Source organism: Emys orbicularis, chromosome 14 (genome assembly GCF_028017835.1).
Source record: "Emys orbicularis isolate rEmyOrb1 chromosome 14, rEmyOrb1.hap1, whole genome shotgun sequence".
Classification (NCBI taxonomy): domain Eukaryota; kingdom Metazoa; phylum Chordata; order Testudines; family Emydidae; genus Emys; species Emys orbicularis.
Window position 1 is genome coordinate 38,373,646 of NC_088696.1, and position 22,149 is coordinate 38,395,794.

The window sequence follows — 22,149 nt, forward strand, 5'->3', positions numbered from 1 at the left end:
CCTGGACACAGGACTCCAGCTGGGGCCTAACTAGTGCTGAGAAGAACGGGGACAGTTACCACCTGTGTCTGACATGTGACACTCCTGTTAGTGCACCCCGGAATGATATTAGCCTTTTTTGCAGCTGCATCACATTCCTGACTCAGTCAATGTGTGATCTGCTATAACCCCCAGACCCTTTCCCACAGTACTGTCACCTCAACATTTACCAACGATTAGGGCTCCTGGGATGCATCTGCACTACCCGAGAGCTGGGTAACAGCCCTGGGTGCGTACAGACCTGAGAAATGCATGTCTCTAGTTTACAGGGTTGCAGCTATGAACTGCATTTCCACAGACTGGACATAGATTCAAGAGATCTTGGGCCTGATTCTGTTACACTAAGACCCTTTTATGGTGCTCTGGCAGCATGAAGGTGCCCTAAAGTGGGTGGAAAGGAGTAGCCCCCGTGCAAAGGGCCTGCCCACAAACCTAACACTCCTGTAACACTGGCATCAGGGGCAGGCCTCTGTTGTGTATGACCAGCTATTTACTTTACAAATGAAGACTCTCTGGCTACTACAGTCGTACATCAGCATCCTCCATCCTTAAATGTGTAATTCATAGAATCATAGAATATTAGAGTTGGAAGGGACCTCAAGAGGTCATCTAGTCCAACCCCCCTGCTCAAAGCAGGACCAATCCCCAGACAGATTTTTACTCGTTCCCTAAATGGCCCTCTCAAGGATTGAACTCACAACCCTGGGTTTAGCAGGCCAATGCTTCCCTTCTCAGAAAAGGGCCAGATCTCTCAATTACGGAACACAAACATCCTCTCCATCCCCTTCCAGTTCATCACCAACCATCCCCATTTTGGGGACTAACTTAGGGTATGTCTACACCCAGCCGCTAGTTCGGCGGCTGGGAATCGAAGTTCTGGGTTCGACTTATCGCGTCTTGTCTGGACACGATAAGTCGAACCAGGAAGTGATCGCCGTCGACTGCGGTACTCCAGCTAGACGAGAGGAGTACCGCGGCGTCGACGGGGGAACCGTGGCGTCGACGGGGGAGCCTGCCTGCCGCGTGTGGACCGAGGTAAGTTCGAACTAAGGTACTTCGTTATTCACGTAGCTGAAGTTGCGTACCTTAGTTCGAATTGGGGGGTAAGTGTAGACCAAGCCTTAGAAATAACTCACACAGCAGAAAAGACAGAACCGCTGTCTTCTGCCACTGCTGAGGTCAGCTGCCCACTCCAGCACAGAGCAGCCAGGGTACCAGGCACTGCGCTGCCTAGCTACCTGCTCCCGCCCTGAACAGTTCAGCAGCTCATTGACTTCCCGGCTGGAGCAGACAGCTAAACATAGCATGAGAGTGCACCAGAGCCAGTGGGGAATGCAATGAGGTTTAGCCTGGGTTCACATACTCATAAATTGGTTACAAAAACCAGGGAGAGGTACTGAGCTGAGAACAGATCCTTCGCATCCAGAGCTACCTGGTGCTCTGAAGCGGATGGGACAGAAACCAGAGTCGGAGGAGAGGAAGAGGAGAAACTCTCTTGTTAATAAAAGTAGTATTGCAGAGATGCAACAGGAGCCTGTATATCTGGACAATAATTTATCTCCCTACTTGTAGGTGCCACACCACTGCTGCCTACTATACATTCAGATCCACCGCTACAGCACCCCTCTGATCTCTTGAGGAGGGTGTGGTATTTGCCACCCATAATAAATCTATTGTTTGCTGTTTAACTACAGTAGAACCTCATTAATCCACTTTTTGGTCTCTCCACAGCCAAGTTGAATACAGTAGCTGGCAGAGCACTAACAGCAGGGTCTGTTACCCAATCTTGGTGGCGCAGTTTACTGCAGAACATTTACCTGTAGGTTCTGAACTATCAATGCTTCTGGCTGTCAAAACAAAACGAGGGAGGACACTGGGAGCCAGTCTTGATTTTTTAATTTGAAATGTGTTTATCGTCTTAGGAGCCAATTCACCAGCGCTGGTGGTTCCCAATGGATGTCCCAAAGGCATTAGTGCAAAACGTCAAATGCTCTGCAGCTGGAACAAAAAGAGTCTCTATAGCCAAATGTCTTGCATGTTGAACAATTTCGTTCCTTAGTTCTCCCCCCATATCCTGAATTTCAATTTCCAATAGCGATGTCCCCTCCAACGCCACCTCTCCCTGACTCCCCCAACCTTACCCACTTATAAAGACAACCTGAACAAGATTAGCTTTTCTTGTTTTTGTTTCAGTTTTACTCCTATAGTTAAGAATACACTGAACTCTATATATTAACATCAAAAACCAGCTACCTAGAACTGAATCTCTCTTTTTAAAGATCCAAAATGACATCAAATTAAACTATACAGGATTTCTTTTAATGAATATTAACAAACTGCTTTTTAAAAAAAAGCAAAATGGAAAATAAACGCAGACAGAAAACTTGGTAGAAGTCAGTTCTACATCTTTGAGGCAGCGTGAAATACGAAGAGCACTGACTGAGTCACTCCTCCTCAGGTGCCAGAGGTTCATTTAAACGCCTTAAAGCTGCTCGTGAGGAAAACTTGGTCCTGCTGGGACCTGTTCATTCAACTTTTCCAGCCCCCTGTGGAAATAAGCTCTGGTCCTCTTTATGGTGCTGGAAGTAGACATGGAGTAGGGGATCCTTTGAGAGAAAACAGGCGTGACTTAACCTTTTACAAGGTTAATGTGGGTGTCTGTCACCCACAATGGAACTGCTTTTGTGACCCTATCCGGTTGGGCAGCATGCAGGTAGTTTGACCACCACTGCTCACTAGTTACAACCAGTGTACCACCAATTCAAACACTAGCCAGCCAAGCTGGTGGCAAGGAAAGGATTTTGGGTAATGCAGCAGGCACTCCTCTGGCCTAGGAAGTGCCAAACGTTAGCTGAAGAACCCTTGGTCGTGAGACGCTAACAATATTCTGTAGACGACAGTTCTGGGGGCTGGATCAGCCCTGTCAAATGGGAAAACAGATGGTGATTTTTTTTTAAAATGGTTCCTAGTTGCAATATAAAGATGAAATTCCCATGAAGGATACAGGTGGGATAAGGGACCAACGAGAGGGGTCCACAGGGACTCCCAGGAAGGAAAACATTCATCCCTGACCCTCTGCTAACCTGCCCTTCCCAAGAAGCCAATTACACAAGAGAGAATTAATTCTCCCCTACTCACTGTCTGATCAGAATAAAGAGGTCATGCCCCATACGATCACAATTTAATGCCACAGAATTTGAACGTGGGTTACAGGCTCCTACCTCTCAATTAGGATCCCAAATCCTCAAACTCATTTCTAAACAAACTTCTCTTTTGCTGATTTTTTTTTCAAGTTGTATTTTAATAGTAGTGTTTCCCCCACCCCTTAGTGTTTTACTGCTGATCCCACTCAGAGACCTCTCTTTATTTCGGCACGGAGGCCCCTGAGGCTGGGATCGTATGCCCCATCCAAGTGCATCTCTGAGTAGCACTACGAGAGAAGGGCTTGTGTTGGCTCCAGATACCATGCAGCACCCTTGTAACCCTTTGACTGCACCAGAGCTCCTGGGGGTCAGGTGAGAGGGAAAGGATCCTTTGCAGACTTCTACAGCCAGCAAAGGACTCAGTACATCTGGAGCACAGCAGTCCTGATGCTGTTCCCTTCTGCTCACTCTAGTGAGAAGTAGGTCTGGGGAGCTCCAAGGACCATTTGGTCAACCAGTGCTACTGACTCGAAACGGCCTTCAAGCAACGTAACTGTATTTGGACTAACAAGCAGGAAGGCTCCCAAACTGGAAGCCTGCTGTTTCACTGCAGAAAATGCAGCTATGCCTGGGGAGGGAGTCGTGCCTGGGTCTGGATTGTTCCTGAGCCTCTCTGAAGGCCAGGGACAGTCAGCCGGCTCTCTCAGGGAACCTCGTTACTAGGGGGGGGTGTAAAGGGCTACAGTCCCCGGGGGCAGCTGAGCAGAGACTTGCAAACTCACGTCCCTTTGAACTGCAGGTGCAGTGTGAACTACAATCCAGAAAAGGACAAGCAGGTATTTGATTTGCTTTCACTATTTCCTTCCCTTCTCCTCCACCCCCCTGGACTCTTCACATATTGTCCGTCAGATCAGTAAGACACTAATACAGGTGGAACAGCACAAAGAGGCCAGAGCACCGTCAACCAGGCCAGCAGCCCATCTCCCGCTGCCCCACCTAGGTACGGGTATCGATCCTGTACGATCAGGGAAGGGAAGAGGGCAGTTGAGAGGTCTGCATGCTCGCTGAAGCCTGCCGAGGAGGCTCACGGCAAGCAGGCCGCCACCTGGTACGCCCCCTCGGCGGTGTGCTGGACGCTGTGTTCCTGCAGCAAGCCCAAGTCCAGGAACCTCTCCCCACACCACATGCACTTGTATTGCTGCTCCCGGGCATGCACGCTGTGGTGCTTGTTGAGGTGCTCACGCTGCTTGAAGGCCTTCTCGCACGACGGGCACTTGTAAGGCTTCTCGCCCGTGTGCACGCGCCGGTGCCGCTGCAGGTCGGAGGCGTATTTGAACCGCTTCTCGCAGTCTGGGCACTTGAGGGGTTTCTCGCGCACCGGGTCGCAGCGGTGCTGCACGAACTCCGAGGAGGAGAAGAAGCGTCTCTCGCACAGCGTGCACTTGAGCGGCTTCTCGGCACAGTGCGACAGCTGGTGCTTCTGCAGGGCCGAGGACCTCTTGTAGGACTTGTTGCACACGGTGCACTTGAAGGGCCGCTCGGCGTTCTGCACGCACTTGTGCCGCAACAGCTCCGAGGACTGGTTGAAGCCCTTCTGGCACACGTTGCACTTGAACAGGTTCTCTATGCCGTGCACGTGTTGGTGATAGACCAGGTGCGAGGGCTGCACGAAGCCCTTCTCGCACAGGTTGCACTTGAAGGGCTCCTCCACCTTGTGGGTGCGGCGGTGGCGCATGAGCGCATATTGCTGCTTGAAGCTCATCTGGCACAGGTCACACTTGAAGGGGCGCTCCTCGCTGTGCGTGCGCTCGTGCTGCCGCAGGTCCGAGGGGCGCTTGAAGGACTTGTGGCACTCGCCGCAGCGGAAGGGGCGCTCCCCACTGGGCGTGCACTGGTGGTGCAGCAACTCCGACGACTCCTTGAAGTGCAGCTCACAGACACTGCACTTGAAGAGGTGCTCGCCCGAGTGGGCGTACATGTGGCGCACCAGGTGCGAGCGGTGCTTGAAGGTCTTCTCGCACACCGTGCACTTGTACGGCCGCTCCGAGCTGTGCGTCCGCTTGTGGTGCACCAGGTGTGATGACTGACTGAAGCTCTTGTCGCACAGGGTGCACTTGTAAGGTTTCTCGCCAGTGTGGATGCGCTCGTGCCGCGAGAGCTCCGACAGGTGCTTGAAGGTCTTCTGGCAAATGGAGCAGCTGTAGGGCTTCTCCAACGAGTCGAGGGCCTGGGAGTGCTCCGCCTCGGGCGGCTTGTAGGTCTTCTCGCAGATGGAGCACTTCATGGCGCTGCCGTTGTGTACGTTGTGGTGCTGGGCTAGGGAGGTCAGCAGGGAGAAGCCCATCTTGCAGACCCCACACACGAAGGGCTTCTGTTCTACCTGGATGCACTGGTGCTCAAGCAGGTCAGTAGCCTGGTGGAAGATCTTCAGGCACTGAGTGCACTGGAAGGAGCGGTCGTGCCCTGGCAGACACTGGTGCTCATGTGGGTTGGACAGGTGAGTAAGATCGTGGCCGCACACGCCGCATTTGTGGGACGGCTCTCCAGCCTGGATTGGGGGGGGCTGGTGATGCTGCGGATTGGGGTCTGGTTGGAGCAGGATGCCGTAGACAGCACAACCCAAAGGGTTCTCAGCTGTGCTCGAAGGGATCGAGTGCTCTGTGAGAGCTGCTGTCCCGGCGTGATGTTGTTGCTGTTGTGGTTGCTGCTGCTGTTGTTGCTGCTGCTGCCAGCTTTCTGACATGCTTGGGAAAAAGAAATGGGGTTTTAGCAGACACAGCTTCAGCTTCTCGGTCGAGGGGATCAATTCAGAAGACACTGATTCCCAGCAGCTGGTCCTGAACTGGGGGTGGGGAATCCAGCCCACTCTCTAGGTATCAGCAGCAGGGAGTGCTTTTCATTAGATCCTGTCTCAAGTTTTTTGGATAAACTAAATGGAAACCAGAAGCAAAAGAGTGTCTTGAAGACCACAGGAGGCCCTTGTCCGTGTTGACCCAATGCACTCACATTGGGGAAGGTGAGGAACACGTTCCAAGGAACAACTCTGCAAGGAAAGAAGACAGCTCACATCAGTTCCCACAGGTAAGCAAGACAACTGTGTGTTCAACCCATGGATCAGACTAAAAATAATCTATTCTACCTATTGTATGCAAGCCACACTTACGCAAAAAGGGGGGGAAACTAACTGAACCAGGAAGAACACACAGTCTGGGGGAAGTTTTACCTAGGACCAGAAGGGACCAAGTCCTGCCCTGACAGCCACACTCCCATTAGACTGATTTTGTCCTAATGACTGGCAGCCTTGTTTTTTGGCTCCCTGCATTTTCAATCAAGTGTGGTGGCCCAGAAAGGGAAGCATGTGTACATGTGGCTGTGACTGTTTCAGTTTAGAGAGAGTCTGGGGATTCTTTTGTCCCCATTTGGGGCACAGATTGAGACTATCGAATGACATGTCACCATCTCTTTCCTAAATTCTCAGCAGAGAAGACTATATAGTCAACTGGATTAATTTAATCAACATTTCAATTTCAAATCCCCACGCATTCACTTGTTATGAGACCATTGGCTAGTGATGGTAAAAGTGGCTTGCTCGCCAAAAGACAAGTCCAACCTTTCTAATGATTTCATGTAAACCTCACTCAAGAAGACATACAGCCCCTAGTCGGACTAAAAATACTGCCCTCCACAAACCCTTATAAAAAACATCACTGCACAGGAATGTGACAGGATCTGCTGAGGTTCAGCACATCTACTAAAACCAAAATGTTATCTCACGGTTGTGCAGTCCCAGGGGGTAGATACACACTGCTGTATGCTAGGAGCCAATCAAGTTTTACACTGAAATCTAGCATCACAAGCGGATCCACTCTGATCCACTTAGGACTGGTTGAGTACCACAGGCTTACTTGGGGAAACAGATATCTCAGGATTTACTTCCAATTCCCAACTTTGTTAGTGTACCTGACACCACAGCTGTAGAAACGAAACAGCCTCACTGAAGAGGGGATTCAAGTGAATAAAATATCTTCTTATTTTGAGACTAGGAAGAACAAGAGGGCTCCAGGGAAACAATTACTCTGCTTATGGTGGGCCACACAACATTAACCCATTAGACTAGAGCAGGGGTAGGCAACCTTTCAAAAGTGGTGTGCCGAGTCTTCATTTATTCTCTTTAATTTAAGGTTTTGCGTGCCGGTAATACATGTTAATGTTTTTTAGAAGGTCTCTCTCTATAAGTCTATATTATATTACTTTACATACAACAATAGTTTAGTTAACAAGGTTTTCAAAATGTTTTAGAAGCTTCATTTAAAATTAAATTAAAATGCTGATCTTACGCCGCCAGCCTGCTCAGTCCGCTTCCAGCCTGGGGTTCTGTTCACCTAGGCCTGCAGTGGGCTGAGCAGGGCGACTCGAGGTCAGGGCAGAGGGCTGGGGTGTGTGTGGAGGTGCAGGGCAGAAGGCTGGGTGTTGGGGTGAGGTCAGGGCAGAGGGCTGGGGGTGTGTGGAGGTGCAGGGCAAAAGGCTGGGTGTTGGGGGGAGATCAGGGCAGAGGGCTGGGGGGGGCGTGGGGTGCAGGGCAGAAGGCTGGGGTGCTCGGCTCGTGGGGGTGCTCCCAGCCCCCTGCCCTGAGCGGCTCACGGCAGGGGGCTGGGAGGGATATGCCCTGTTCCACCCCCTTCCCCCAGGCCCATCCCTACCTCTCTCTGTCTGCTCTACGGAGCGGTGTGCAGGCTGCCGCTCCGCTCCCCCGCCTCTCCCCAGGGCCATCGCGGGCAGGGAGGGGAAGGAGGAGGGGGGGGGCGGAATGCACCAAGCTGTGGGAAGAAGCGGGGGGAGGGTGGAAACTTGGCTGCTGCAGGACCAAGCTTCTGCCTCCTGCCCCCGCAGGGGACAGCGATGGGCGGGGGGCTGAGTGGGGCAGGGGGCCGGGACCCCCCCCCCCCCACCGCTCTCCCCTGCCGGGGCAGGAGGCAGAAGCTTGGTCCTGCCGCAGCCAAGCTTCCCCTCTCCCCCGCTTCTTCCCCCAGTGTGGCGCTTTCCAGCCCCTCCGCCCCTCCTCCTCCTCCTCTCACTGGGCAGGCAGCGTGCCATTTAGAATTAGGGTGACCAGACAGCAAGTGTGAAAAATCGGGACGGGGGTGGGGGGGTAATAGGATCCTATATAAGAAAAAGACCCAAAAATCGGGACTGTCCCTATAAAATCGGGACATCTGGTCACCCTATTTAGAATCGGCTCGCGTGCCGTAGGTTGCCGACCCCTGGACTAGAGCAAAGGCCCACTTACAGACAGATCACAGTACCCAAAAGTGTTTGTAGCCATATAGGTCTCTTAGTGAACGTGGCCAGAGTACATAACGTGATTGTTTGGTTACAGAGACTGTCAAACTGCTGAAGGGAGGATCACTAGAGCCTACAAACTTGTGCATAATTTACTCATTGTCCCAATGAAAGGTATCACATTTTCTGCCTTACAAAGAAGGCTCAGCAGGAGTTATAATCCTCTAGATGCATAACACAGAACTAAGAACACATACCTCTTAGTAAGAAGGCTAAACCTATTAGCCAGAAGCAGATACAAGAGGAAGATAGTGAGGTAACAGCGAGACCCAGGAGCAGGCCAATCCCCTGGCAAGAATTCCACCACCACCTCTTGGGAAGAAAGAGGGTACCGATATTCCTCCCAGGCCCTGCTCAAAAGCGCCATCTTTCATATTAGTTTCCCGTTAACAGGTGACTTTGGATTCAGCAGAAACTGATGGCTTAGTCGCCCACTCATTGCTGCAACTGTCTCACACATCAGTGATAAGTGGCAAAAAAAAAAAAACAACCCAAAATTTCATATAGGCCACCATGGCATTCAGCTCAGATTGAGTTGCACTATTTTGGTACTCAATAGGATGCTCCACTATCAACAGAATGCTGCACTAACCAATTTGCCTTTACAACGTTATATTCAATGGTTCACTATTCATAGAAGCCACCAAACTCCTTAGGGCTAGCAGCTTCACTGGGATCTCCCTTTCCAATCCTGCATATTCCACCCTATCCCCAGCTTTAATTTTGAACTATTTATAAAGAATATCTGCAGTTACACTAGTTGGAATAAGACTAAGAATAGATAATCTCATGTTTCAGGGCATAAGCCAACCACTAACTGCCCAGGAAGAAGAAGAAAAAAAAACTTCCCCGTGGGCAAGTTTAATCTATAGTTGGCTGTTACGCAGTCTGATAGGTAAGCAGAGACAGCACTCTGGACTATGGCCTGATGCAATATGGAAATAGCTAGGGAATACCCAAATAAAGCTGTTAGGAAATACCAACCTGGGTACATATATATACATATATACATATACACATATATATATACATATACATATAAACAAGTTAATGCAGATGTTCAGTCTAGCTCATCCCTTGGTGGGACACAGAAGATGATGACACTTTAAGATCTCTCAAGCTGGAGAAGAGGATGGCAAGGTAGCCATCTGAAACATAATTTGATCCACCTTCTGCTTATCATTTCTCTTGCCTTTTTGTTATGAACCTATTTGTGTTCTGATCAGGACCTCTCCATTTCAGGCCCAGGTTCACTTCCAGCTCAACCTTCAAGTCACAATCACAGCACCAAATTCAACTAAATAAAACATCACAAAGATAACTCCAGAGTGCAGGCCAGCAGCAGAGGCTACATGCAAGGGAGAAGGGCTCAGATTCCAACTCAAGTAGATTCACAGCAGCAAAGGGCATAGAGGAAATCGGAGCACAGGCCTGCGCCTTAATTAAATGGTCTGTTCCTGCAGGTTTACTCCAGCACAAGTGTTCCTCTGAATTTCCTGGCGTTTGTCGCCTGCAGTGTACTCTTAAGGTTAATGTGCTTGTTAAACAGGTTTAATAATTCCCCATTAGAAGATACAGCTAGATCTTGAGACAAAACCAAGCACCCTCAGCTGCTACCTGTTCCTCAAAGACATCTTTACCTTTTCACTGTATGATCTAGTAAGCTACCCCACACTCAGTCACACCCGAGTCCTCTATTCGGCTTCTGCCCTGGTGGGATCAAAGGAAAGCCAGTGCTGACTAGAACAAACTACACCATTATGTTATGGAGAACTCACAGGATAGTTAAAAATATGTAAAGAGAAGCAGGAAACGCTACAAATACCCCACTGAAAGTCCTCTTTGTAATGAGCCAATAAACATGACAGGAAATAAAGCCTCCCCCTCAGTCCCATTTATATTACACCCCCTGTTCAACCAGACCTTAAGGTGAGACATCCAAACCACGAAGTTTAACTTGCAGATAAAAAAAAAAAAAGTGGTGTTTAGTTAACTTAGAAGTAACAACCCCCCTCCTTCCAGACTGTATCCTACGTGTGAAGCTGGGGACATTTCCAGCTGGGAAGAACAAAAATGCAGGGGAAAGCGAAGGGAGAGACAGGAGACAAAACTGGGAGTAGAGCTGGGGAGGAGGGAAGAAATAAACAAAACACATAATTCAATAATTGGACTGTGTCTCGGGGAGGAACAGCTCCCGGGGCGGGAGGAGGAGAGACCGGGCTCCCCGGGGACAGGGTCCGTAGGACGGACCTGAGGAAGCGGGTCACGGAACGAGACAGCCCCCAGCGCTGGGTGGGGTGGGGAGGGCCGGGGACACCCCCAGGATTTGGGACAGGCCCCCGGGAGAGGGGAGTGGCGGGGATCCCCCAGCGATAGCGGAGGGATCGGGGCAGGGGAAGCCCTCGGAGAAGCGGGGGACACAGCGGGCTACGGGAAGCCCCCCTGTGCCGGGGACCCTCCAGCACTGGGGGCGAGGAGCCCCCGGATCCCGGGGGAGCCCCCGGCAGTGGGGGCGGGGAGAGGCGCTGCCCGGCCCCGGCGCTCCCGGCTCCCCCTCTCACCTGCAGGCCGGGCCCGGCGGGGGTGGGGCGGCCTCTGTCAGCCCGGCTCGGTCCCGGGGGCCGCGGCCTGCGGGCTCCTCCCGATCCCCGAGCTGGCGTAGCGGCCGGGGCCGGCGGCGCAACCCGGAGCGCGGGGGCCGAGGCTGGGCGGCGGCGGAGGACGAGGCGGGGGCCAGGCGGGCAGCCGGCGGCTCGGCGCTGGGGGGGTCCCGCTGCCGGGTGGGGCCCGCTCGGCTCTGGGCGGCGGCTGCGAGCCCCGGGATGGAGGGAGTCGGAGGAGGCGGGGCCGAGGGAGCGACCGGGAGTGGGGCTGCCCCCTGCCGGACCGCGGCGGGAACGGCGCTCCCACACTGCCCCCTGCCGGACCGCGACGGGAACTTGTGGGGGCTGCTCTACCCTGGGCCCCAAGGGGCGGAGAGATGGGGGCTGCCCCGGACAGGCTGGGGGTGGGGGGCTGCGGCAGGCCTGCCCCTGACTGGGGTCGGTTGCCCCACATGGACTGGGCAGGGGCCATTCTGTGGAAGTCTTGCCCGTGACAAAGACCCCCTGACTCTGATTTCATGGACCTAGAGGTGTCTGCAGGGATCTCAGCCCCATTTCATCGGTCTGAGGCGGCCCCTCCCCGCACCCCGTGTAAACGGGGTGCCAGAGGCTGGCCACTGATTTCTTGTAAAGATCACAGGTTACTCATGATCCACCCCACTCCGATCCCCACTCGCTACTTGCCCAGGTCTGGCTTTGGGCCCAATGATCCTCAGCCTGGATTGCTTGGTCCCCGCACCAGTTCGGGGCTGCAGGGGGGATGGTGTCACCTGGGCTGCCACTGCCACGGGTGAGGTGCCTCCAGCTCTGCTGTGCTGCTAAGATGCCCTCTGGGTACAAGGGGAAAAGCCTCCCTCCTGTGAGCTTCCTGTGACCAGGAAAGTGCCCAAGGCACAGCAGCCCGGGAGGAAGGGGTGGATTAGACCGGGGCTGGGGGTGGTTTAGAATGAAAGTTAATTTTCCTTCACTCGCTACAAAAGAAGGCAGGGAGGACCTGGACGTCCCTTGGGCACGGGCACTGCTCACCCCCTGGGTGAATGCTTCCCCGCCCGCCTGAGCCCAGGCCCAAACCTCTTCACCACCTCGGCCCGGTGAAAGCTCCTGTCTACACACCCGGGACCCAGATTCCTTCTCTACCCGCTCCAGCATGTGAACAACACCGCTGCTGCCCGCCTCCTGCCACCTATGGAGTACACACACACACACACACACACCCCGTCCTACAACCACCCCACCGGCTCCCTGGCCATGTCAGCATCTTGCCAGGAGCCCTCCCGGCTTCTCACACCCTCTGCGGACTTGCTCCGGTTTCCTGATCTCCAAGGCGCCTCCTCCCCTGCAGCATCTCCCTGCCCCCGGCTCCCCATCCCGCGCCCCGGCTCTGCAGCCTCCCGGAGCTGGAACAGCGCGGCCGGGGCCCCGAGAGCCGGGGGACGCTACACGCTGCGGCACGGAGGCGCCGCGGGAGGAAGGGAGGCGGCTGCGGGCGGAGCGGAGGCGATCCGGTGCCGGCCCCCATGAGCGGGGCGGCGCTGGTGGGCTACAGCAGCAGCTCCGAGGATGAATCCGGCGGCTCCCCGGGAGCTGCGGGGGGAAGAGAGGAGGGGGCGGGAGGCTGCTCGCGGGGGGAGACGGTGGCCCACGGAGCCGGCCCCGCCCAGACCAGGTGGGTTTGGTGCCGGGGGGCTGCCGGGTGAAGGGGGGGCCCCAGTGGGTGCGGCAGCGGGACGGGCACAGTTCGGTGCGTTTCCTCGCTTGGTTTGTCTCCTAGGGTTTGCTTCGAACTGAAGTTTCGAGGTGAGAGGAAAAGAGGGATGGAGTGGGGCTGCCCCAGGCCTGACCTGCAGCGTCCTCTGGGCCCCACACAGCTCTGCCCAGGGCCCTCAGCCCAGAGTTCCTTGAGCCCCCACTAAGGCTTGTCTACACAGGGTCAGAGCCTGAAATAGCTGATGCTTAATAGCCCAGCCCAGGCCTCCTGAAATCAGGAAGTGCTGCAGGTCTGGACAGAGCACTGGCAGATCTAGGGGCTTGTCTACATGGGGAACTATTGTGAAATAAACTAGATTGTGAATTTTAAAGCTCAATAGCTATTATCTCCCCCTGCAGACACAATTATTCTGCACTAAGAGCACCTTTGTCCCGTTTAGTTTAACCCACTTTGGAAGATCTGCTAGCTCCCCTCAGTCCTGACCTGCAGTACCTCCTACTCTAGGCCTGGACCCCCCCCTTAGCCAAACATACCCTACCCCTGACCTGCAATGAATGCCCCTTGCTGTTTTATTTCTGGATCTCTGCTAGGTGGCCTGCTGGTTGTGCTGAATTGTGTAGTGGCTTTTCGGTGTGGATGAGTAGGTTTGACAGGCTGACGTTTGGAGCAGCCGAATGTTCCGTGACTGTAAGATGTAGGACTGACCGCAGGGCCGGGTGTGTGTCACTTTCCAGTTTGTCAGTGGCAGCCAAAGCTTGGTCCTCCCTGCGTGATGTTGCATTTGGTAACTGAAGTGTTCTCCCTCATTTAAGTGTTTGAAATACAGCATCATGAAAGTGTCTTTGGGAAAAGAGTGAGTGCAAAGCCTCTGTTAGGGGAAGAAATAGGAATTGGTCATGGGGGTATATTACCTCTTCCCTTTCCTTTTCCAGGCCTGCAACCGGACTGTATGGGATTATCTGTCCTCTGCAAAACCACAAATATTATTAGCAATGGATAGAGCAAGAGGATCCCTATTGGGCTTCTGAATGCAGTCAGGGCTTTAGGTTTCATAAGGGGAGGATGGGTTAAAACTGATTGCACAGGACAGGGCCAGCCACAGGAACCTAGGGCTAACAGATGGAGACCCTTGCGTTGAGAGGGGGAACTCTGTATAGAAGCTCTCCTTGCTGGCTGACTTTGGAGGAGTCTAGAACACGTCTGTGCAAATGCGGAAGGATGAGCCGGTGTCTGTGGTGCACCTAGCCGAAGACACTTGTCCCTCTCTAGGGTTGGGCCATGCCTGTTAATTTCCTTTTCTCCTCTCTCCTCCCCCCATCTCTCCTGCAGCATGCCGATTCCTCGCCTCCCTGTGCCGGACAGCGTCTTAAACATGTTCAGAGACCAGGAAGAGGAGGTCACGGATGACAGCACCAAGCATGGCGGACGAGTGCGCAACTTCCCTCATGAGCGGGGCAACTGGGCGACGTACGTCTACCTGCCCTGTAGGTAACTTCAGGCCTGTCCCCTCTGTTTCCCCGGTATGGGGACAGTGAGGGCTGAAGAAGTGAGAGCACTGGAGAGAGGAGCTCTCGGTACCAGTTTGGGGCTGGTGTGGGCAGGAACAGATGAGGGACAGAGACCCCTGGGAGTGGAGCCCTCCATGTCCCCAACGTGGGAGCAGTGTAGGCAGGAGCAGGGTGTGTGGACCCGCATGTGTCGCTCATGGAGCAAATCTTGTGAACATCTGTCTCTGCAAACTGACGGCGAGCCCAGTCCCTAGTGAGAGCCTTCGCTCCCATTCCCCATGATGGGCTTGGACATCTCTCTCCAATGCCAGCTGCTTTCCAGCAGTATGGTCAGTAAATGCACTGGCCTGTTAGACGGGTCTGGCACACCCTGACGTTCTGGCCATTCAAACAGAGCGGGTAAGAGAGAGGCCTCCATTAGACCAAAGGAGTCAAAAGGGAAACGTGTGTGTATATATTCAAGTTCCCATTTGATGTGTATTCTCCCGGCTCTGCGGCTTGGCAGTAACTGCTAATTGATGCCTTGGTTGGTGCTGGTTACCTTTGTAAAATAAGGAGGCAGAACAGCAGACTGGGAATCGGGACTCCCAGGTTTTATTCCCAAGTCTGTGCCTTATTTCCTCATGGGGAATAAGGATAATAATGGTCCCCATTTTCACAGGGCTGGTGTGAGACTTCTTTAGCGTGTGTAACAGGTATTGGAATCCAGGGGTTGCCCCTGCTTTCTAGCTCATCATCGGGCCGACGGATCAGCCCCTCCGCGCGGGGGCAGGTGCTGTGGGGGAGGGTCAGGCTCTAATCCTGCTGCTCTTTGCCCTGGCAGGTGACATCCAGGAGGAATTGCTGGAGCTGCGGGAGCTCCTCGTTTCCCACGCCCGCAGGTATGCGGTGTCGCTCACTGCCATGGAGGAATTCCACATCAGCCTCTCCCAGAGCGTGGTGCTGCGCTACCACTGGATAAACCCCTTGGTCCAGTCCCTCAAGGAACGCGTAGCCTCCTTCTACAGGTAAGAGCAGCACAACCCTGGAGGGGCACTCCCCACGTGTCCCTCTCTCCTCGGGTCACTCCAGCCGTTCCTAACCTCCCAGCCTGCTCTGACTCTGGGACTCCTAGCGATTCCCCCGACGGGTGGTGGAGCCCAGTTAATCCCGTGTCTGCTCTCGAGACCCCTACGCAGGGGGCTAGATCCTGCCCCATTGACATCAATGGGAGTTTTTCCTTGGACTTGAATGGGTGCAGAATCTGGCACCAGATTAGTCTGGCGAGCAGGCCAGTGGCCCAGGAGGCTCTGGGTTTAGGAGCAGTGACAGTGTTGTATTGTCTTGTAAATGTCTTACCAAAGGTCTCTCCTGAGTTCAGTGCTTACAGCTGTCTTGGAGACTCCCCAGGCACAGCCTCATGCTATTTTGATGGCTAGGCTCGGGAAGTGCACAGCAAAGTGGAACCTAAGGGGGGTAAGGACTGATCCGAGCCCCAGGAAAGTTCAGTTTGGACTGATTCACCCTTGATAGAAACAGGCCTTTGCCCATGCGCTTGGCCAGCAAGAGGACAGCCCTGCTGCAGCAGCTTAATGGCGGGGCACTTCACAGTTCCTCCTTTGTTTCTTGCCTTAGTTGAATTTGCTTCTTTCCTCTATTTCAGGTTCTTCTGTACGGCCAGCCAGGTTAAGGTGTATACCAACCAGCACAAAACCAGGTGAGTGACTAGCACAGCAGCTTGCTCTTTTAGAGAGCACTGGGGAGTAGGGGAAAGCTGGCACTAGGAGGGGTGGATGGGGAGTGGTTCATGCTGTGCGCAGACCCCTTGATCAATGTCAAGCAGCTTGGTGGCTGTGTGATATCATCTCCATTTGTCCCAAAAACCTGCTGCTGTCGGTTTTCATAGCCGTCCTCCCAGTCCCCCCAGAGCTTCCAGGCATGGTCCTGGATGGGTAGATTTTGATCTTGGGCTGCAACTGCTGGCAGCCCAAAATATATCGATAAATCCAGTTATCTGACTGGGCCAGTTCATGGCATCTCATTGAGCTGATACCTTTCCCTGATGGTTTCACCTTGCACAGCAGAACCTCAGCTTTCATTCAAAAAAATAATTTAAGCCGCTAGCCCTTTTAGCTGCAAAGGTGACTTCAGTGTAACCAATGCAGTGACGTCTGCCTGAGTCTGCAGACAGCCTGTAACAATAGCCCTGACAGAAGTAAGAGCTGTCCCAGTCATCTCTGTTGTGTGTTAACGCTGAAGCCTAACAACGCTGATTTAAAATGTTGAGATTGTTAACTGTTTCATTGCTGAACAAAGCACATGAAAAAGGAGGACAGTCAAACTAGGAAAAGTTGCTGACTCCACTGTGGGTGCTGGCTTGTGTTGGTGTCATGAACGGATGGAACTTAGATAGCAGGTGGAGTTTAGGAGAGTTCCACTACTTTTTTCCCCTCAGACTGACATATGACCCTGGGAAGGGATGGGGACTTGGTTGCCCTTAGCAAGCTGCCCAAATTTATAGGGGACTCCGATGTAGGGTATGAACACTGCTTTTCCTGTATGACAAAAGTTTGCTCGGAGGATCTTCCTGCACTCCATCTTTCTCCCTGTCTGTGCACAGGACGTTTGTGGGCTTGGAGGTCTCGTGTGGGCATTCTCAGTTGCTGGAGCTGGTCTCGGAGGTAGATAAAGTTATGGAGGAGTTCGATCTCCCAACGTTCTACAAGGTAATGGTTTGTCTCTTGTCCTCTCCCTCTTCTCTGCCTGTCCAAACCCTCCAAGGGAGGCCAGAGCTCTTAGCTGCTCCCCTGGCTTTAATATGGAGGCGGTGGGAACAAGTTCATAAGGGGCTTGAACTTCAGATGCAGCGAATAAAAGAGAGTGGGAAAACATATCACAGTGTGAACTCGCCTCCTGCCTCTGTCCTCGCTCCACTTTTGCCACTGCCAAGGGGGAGCCTGGTTTGTCTGCTCCCATGTCACTCATTTATCCTGCTTTCCCATTGGTGGCCATGCGGGTCATTATTACTGCCTGCAATAGCACTAAGTGCTCAAGGCCCCGTGCGGGGCATTTCCTGGCAGTCAGTGGCTGACTGGATCAAGGGCCTGAGGTCACTCACTGACAGTAATGCCTGGAGGTCGGTATTGTGGGGCTAACACAAGCCTTTCATGTCAAGATCACATCCTGCCCGGGACTGTAGTGATTTATAATCATTACCGTCCAATGGCCCGTCTGTGAAATGTATTTCCTGGGTCTGAGCCCCGTTCCTAGGGCACAGGGGGACATGTCACAGAAACCACCACCACCAAAACTGGCACCTTGTTGGCAGGAGAACGGCCTAGGGTTGTATGGGCCATGGAGAGTCCCACCCCAGTCATCTTTGAGGCACATTGGTGGGGCACTATGCAGGAAGCTGGCACTGATGCTGCCCGTTCTGTGGACAGTCTCCTGAGCTGCCAGTCCAGCATCTTCCACTGTGCCTAAATTCACTTACAGGGTTTGGGGGGTTTATTAAATAAACTCTGATCTCTGAGTCTATGGGCTGAGTTGTGTGCTTGCTTCTGGCTCAGAGGTGTCAAACAACTTCTCAGATCTGTATCTGTGTAGGAGGTGTTTCTCCACACGTTATGAATACATCTTGCAAAGCTGAGAGACGCTAGGCGGGGAAAGGCAGCCTTTGCTATTGATACCGGAAGCAGGCAGGCTGGGAGCCAGGATTCATGGTATCAAATCCCCCCCCCGACACTGACGCGCATTGGGTCCCTATCTGTAAAGTAGAGATGATGATGCTTACCTATTTCACAGTGGGTTGTGGGACTTCACAGATGTAAAGCGCTCTGAGATCCTGGGTGATGGGACCCTGCAGGGCTGAGTTACACCAGCTCTCTGATTTTGCAGCCATCTTGCACTGAGCTGCTGTTCCATTGCTCTCTCTGTCTGAGCTTCTGTATCTCTCTGTACAGAACCCGTCATTCCATATCAGCCTGGCCTGGTGTGCCGGGGACCTGACTGACAAGCTGGAAGGGCAGTGCCTCCAGGAGCTTCAGGTAACTCCCCATGCAGCTGTCTCCCGAGATGAGGGTGGTGGTGGGGGGAATGCAAGTAACACACCAGCCAGGTGTCTCCGGGGACGAGGAGGGATTCAGGTAACTTCCCAGCCACGTATCTTCAGCTGGGAGCTTTCAGGTGGCTGAATTGTAAACCTTAGAGAGATGAGGGAATCAGTAGCGTAGCTAGCGGGGTGCAGGGGAAGCAGCCGCTTCCCCGCAGCACATTTTCTAAAAGCGGCGCCTTAGTTAGTAACGGCTTGTTGTGCTCGCTGCAGGCTGCCTGTGGCTGCCTCCGTCCGTCTCTCTTCCCAAGTCCAGGCTGGTGCGGGGAGACGAAGGGGTCACAGGGAACCCGCAGCCCTGGGGGGAGCGATCAGCTGCTGCCTGAAGCGTGCCCGGGCAGGCCACTTCACCACCATGGGTGACCTCTACTAGCCCCGGGCTGCGCTGGCCGGGGGGCGCCATTAGCCTCCCCGTCCCCCGCCCCGGCTGTCGGGAAGTGGCACCGGTGGCCCCGCGCTCTGAGCGGGATCCATGCGCCGGCCTTGCACCAGACCCCGCCGCTGCCGGTAGCACGAGGAAGGTTCCTCACGTCCCGCCCTAGGACGTGACACGGTGAGGGGCGCCCAGCCCGGCCCGCGGCTCTCCCGGCAGCTCTCGCCTCGCTGGGCGCAAGGGGTCGCTGTGCCGTGGCTCGCTGTGGCTGCAGGTCAGAGCAATTCCCCAGCGGCTCCTCCTCCCGCCCAGCGGCTTCCCAGGCTCCTGTCCGGGTAAACAGCGAAGGCTGCGGAGGAAGGAGGCGAAGAGCCCGACAACATGGGGAATCACTTGCAGCTCCTACCCGGTAGTGGCCGCTGCCGCCGCCCCGGCCCGGCTCCCTGCGCGGGGGGAGAGCGAGGGACGGGCTGGGCGAGGGGGTGGAGAAGAGGAGCTTGGCTAAAGGGGGGCGCGAGGGGCAAGGGGCTGCTGCGGGGATGTCAGCTTAGGCAGGAGCCTCTGGCTCTTTGCCGCCCAGCCTGAGCCGGGCAAGCGGGGGATGAGTTTGGGGCGGCCGGCGCTCAGCCTGGAGCACAGAGACTCCCCCAAACTGCCCCACTGCCCAAGGGGCCCGGACCCGCCAGGAGCTGCGTTCCTGGCCAGCCGTGAGGGGTCAGAACCCCTGAGCAGAGCCAGGCCCTGTAACCCCGATCTAGGCTGTAATCCCCTCTGTTCCCTGCACACACACGGGGCTGGAACTGGGGGGGCTGCCGCACCCCAGGCTTGAAGGGGGGGCGCAGCATAGCCGCAGCGTGGCCGGAGGAGCCATGGGGGGGGGGGGGCGCGGCGCTGCCGGAGGAGCCATGGGGGGGGGGGCAGAGTGGCCGGAGGAGGAGCCATGGGGGGCGTGGCCAGAGGAGGAGCCAAAGGGGGGCGCCTTTTTAATGTTTGCTCCCCCTGCTCTTAGAACCTGGCTACGCCACTGGAGGGAAGAGAACCTTTTAGGTGGGAGTTTCAGTTTAATTCCGCTTCTCTAAGGTGGTTTCCTTATGAGCTGCCTGGGAAGCCTGAGGACCTCCAGCTGCTACCTCTTCATAAGGAGAGCCGTGGTCTGTGTGCTGTGAGTGACTGACTTGATCCGCGGGCAACCTCCTGAGCTCACACACAGTGACGCTTCCCTTACCGGCCCTGGGTGTGTTTTCCAGGAGATTGTGGATGGGTTTGAGGATTCTGCATTCCTGCTGCGATTCCAGTGGGATGAGATCCGCTGCAGATCTGGGAACAAGTTCTTCTCCTTCCCCTTGAGGTAGGAGACCGGAAGCCACTCACTCCAGCTGCTCTGACGCCTCTGCTAACTGTTGGACAGTTTGGAGTTTCACATGCATGCCGAGTTGCTGTTCTCAGCTCATCAGCCTCGGGAGGTTTGTAGCCTCAAGCCAGGTTGCTTTTGTTTGAAGCCGCTGGCCCTAGATGTGTGTATATGTGAGGCTGTTAGGTTATTGTGCTGTGTAGACTGCCATCTACACAGGCAGTTCTAGGCTACCTATGGTTGGCAGATGTGCTGATGTTTTAAGCCGTAGTCGCCTTCTAGTGCAGAGGCGAGGGAGGTTGCTAAGGGAAGTGTGTCACACAGCTGGAAATTGCCCTGCATTGCTAAGGGGATCTAGAGCATAGTTACTGTCCTGAGCTCTGAGTCCTTAGCTATTAACAGCAAGTTCCAGGTGTGCAGACTTAGGGCCTTCTCTATTAGGACAGAGCATCTCTCTGCCTACAGCTGACTGGGGACAAGTCCTCTTATAAGGCTCCTCCTCCCCGATGCCTTTATTGCCACACTGGAGAAATTGAGATCAAATCCTCAGTCCAAGTCCTGGTGGGATTAAATCTGGCAAAGAGGGGGAAGGCCCTTGACTTTCAATGCTAAGTAGCCTAACTCCAGTTTGGGACTAGTGGAAAGTGTTCCGTTTAAACTGATCCACAGAGAGACTTTTGGGGGCGGGGGGGGGGGGGGGAGAAGAGCAGCAGGGCACTGATTTTCTGAGAATTTTAAAAGGCACAGGGCAGGTTTTTATTTTAAATAGGAAGCTTGTCATACTGCCAAATGCCCAAAAGAGGGCAGTGTTGGTTTTCCCAAGTGAACTGGCTAGCAATAAGGGTATTTGGCAGCCCTCTGATCATACCCAAGTCCAGAATTACCTGCTGTTGTTTAGCTTAATTTGGGCAAGCCAAGAACATCGGTCTCCAGGGAGGGGGCGCACCTTGCACCAGGACTAACTCCACTTTCAAATGAATCAAGCTAACTGGATCCTGTAATGACAGCCCTGCACTTCAGCTCCTGAAGCGATCCTGTGCAGACTGTACTTTCCTGCCCTTGACAGGTGCTTTGGCCTCTCGGACATTCTGGACAGGGCAGGCAAGTTATGTCCATCAATCTATATTTGTCTGCCAGAAGAACCTGAGGCTTTTGTTTAGTATCAAACCCTGGTTTCTAGTTGCCATAAAGTTGTTTTCCTGGTATATTCTGGACATGTAGGGCCTGATTCTCGGAAGTCCTTAGCAGCTGCAGCTCTCATTGACTTCAAAGGAAATTGTAGATATTGAGTGCTTCTGAGAATCAGCCCCTCAGTGGCCCTTCTCTCCATTGAGATAGCAGGGAGGTGGTATCACTGGCCAACGTGGCTTTGAGAGAGACCAGTATCACAGGGGATTCATTGCCATTTCAAATCTTGCTAAGAAGTCCTTTATGTTTATCAACTTCTTACCTGCAATATTTGATTTTAAAAATTCTTAATGGACTCCCTGAGTGGGTTTGTAGGGGCCAGAAGATGAAATTCACTGTTTAAAATTTTGTATTAAATATATATATAAATAAAACCTCCTATTTCTGCCTCTGGTCCCTGTGTCTGTGTTTTCATACAGACCGAAGTCTAACTGTTCTAGCATGCATTCATTTTCTTCCAAGCCAGTAACCTGACTGTCTTGAGAGCTCAGTTCTGTCAAAGATCACTTCAGTCTATGCAACCTTGCACTGAATTACTTCTGTGTGGTCCATGGAGTTTAAGGGTAAGATCTTGGGATCAATGGAAATTTTGATTCTAGTGGGGCCAGGATTTCACCCCAAGCGTGCAGTTATACCCGCTACCTTTAGCAGGAAACACTTCAACTCTCTTTCCTCCATAAAATAATCCAGGTATCAAGATCTTCCAGCTGTTCCCAAACAGAGATCACGCTCTGTCACTCTTCATGATTATCAGGAACACTGCCCCACCACTCCCCCCATGCACAATGCAGTAATCATTTTTAAAA

General features: G+C 53.6%; 2 protein-coding genes across 2 annotated transcripts; one reads left to right on the top strand and one right to left on the bottom strand.

Annotated features, from left to right (window-relative positions):
* Positions 1-2,277: 2,277 nt before the first annotated feature.
* ZNF319 (zinc finger protein 319) lies at positions 2,278-5,925 on the bottom strand. Its single transcript, XM_065416696.1, has one exon. It carries the CDS (start codon positions 5,923-5,925, stop codon positions 4,267-4,269), a length of 1,659 nt encoding a protein of 552 aa, XP_065272768.1. The 3' UTR covers positions 2,278-4,266.
* A 6,717-nt stretch (positions 5,926-12,642) lies between these two features.
* Positions 12,643-21,729, top strand: USB1 (U6 snRNA biogenesis phosphodiesterase 1). Its single transcript, XM_065416584.1, has 7 exons — positions 12,643-12,791; positions 14,163-14,317; positions 15,165-15,348; positions 15,984-16,037; positions 16,941-17,046; positions 18,283-18,366; positions 20,052-21,729. Exons 1-7 carry the CDS (start codon positions 12,643-12,645, stop codon positions 20,154-20,156), a joined length of 837 nt encoding a protein of 278 aa, XP_065272656.1. The 3' UTR covers positions 20,157-21,729.
* Positions 21,730-22,149: the final 420 nt, after the last annotated feature.

Bases quoted from the DNA above. Each gene is read 5' to 3' on its own strand.
- USB1 (XM_065416584.1), top strand. From the start codon at position 12,643: ATGAGCGGGGCGGCGCTGGTGGGCTACAGCAGCAGCTCCGAGGATGAA. The intron at 15,349-15,983 runs GTAAGAGCAGCA...CCTCTATTTCAG, and splicing joins CGCGTAGCCTCCTTCTACAG to GTTCTTCTGTACGGCCAGCC. The intron at 18,367-20,051 runs GTAACTCCCCAT...TGTGTTTTCCAG, and splicing joins AGTGCCTCCAGGAGCTTCAG to GAGATTGTGGATGGGTTTGA.
- ZNF319 (XM_065416696.1), bottom strand. From the start codon at position 5,925: ATGTCAGAAAGCTGGCAGCAGCAGCAACAACAGCAGCAGCAACCACAA.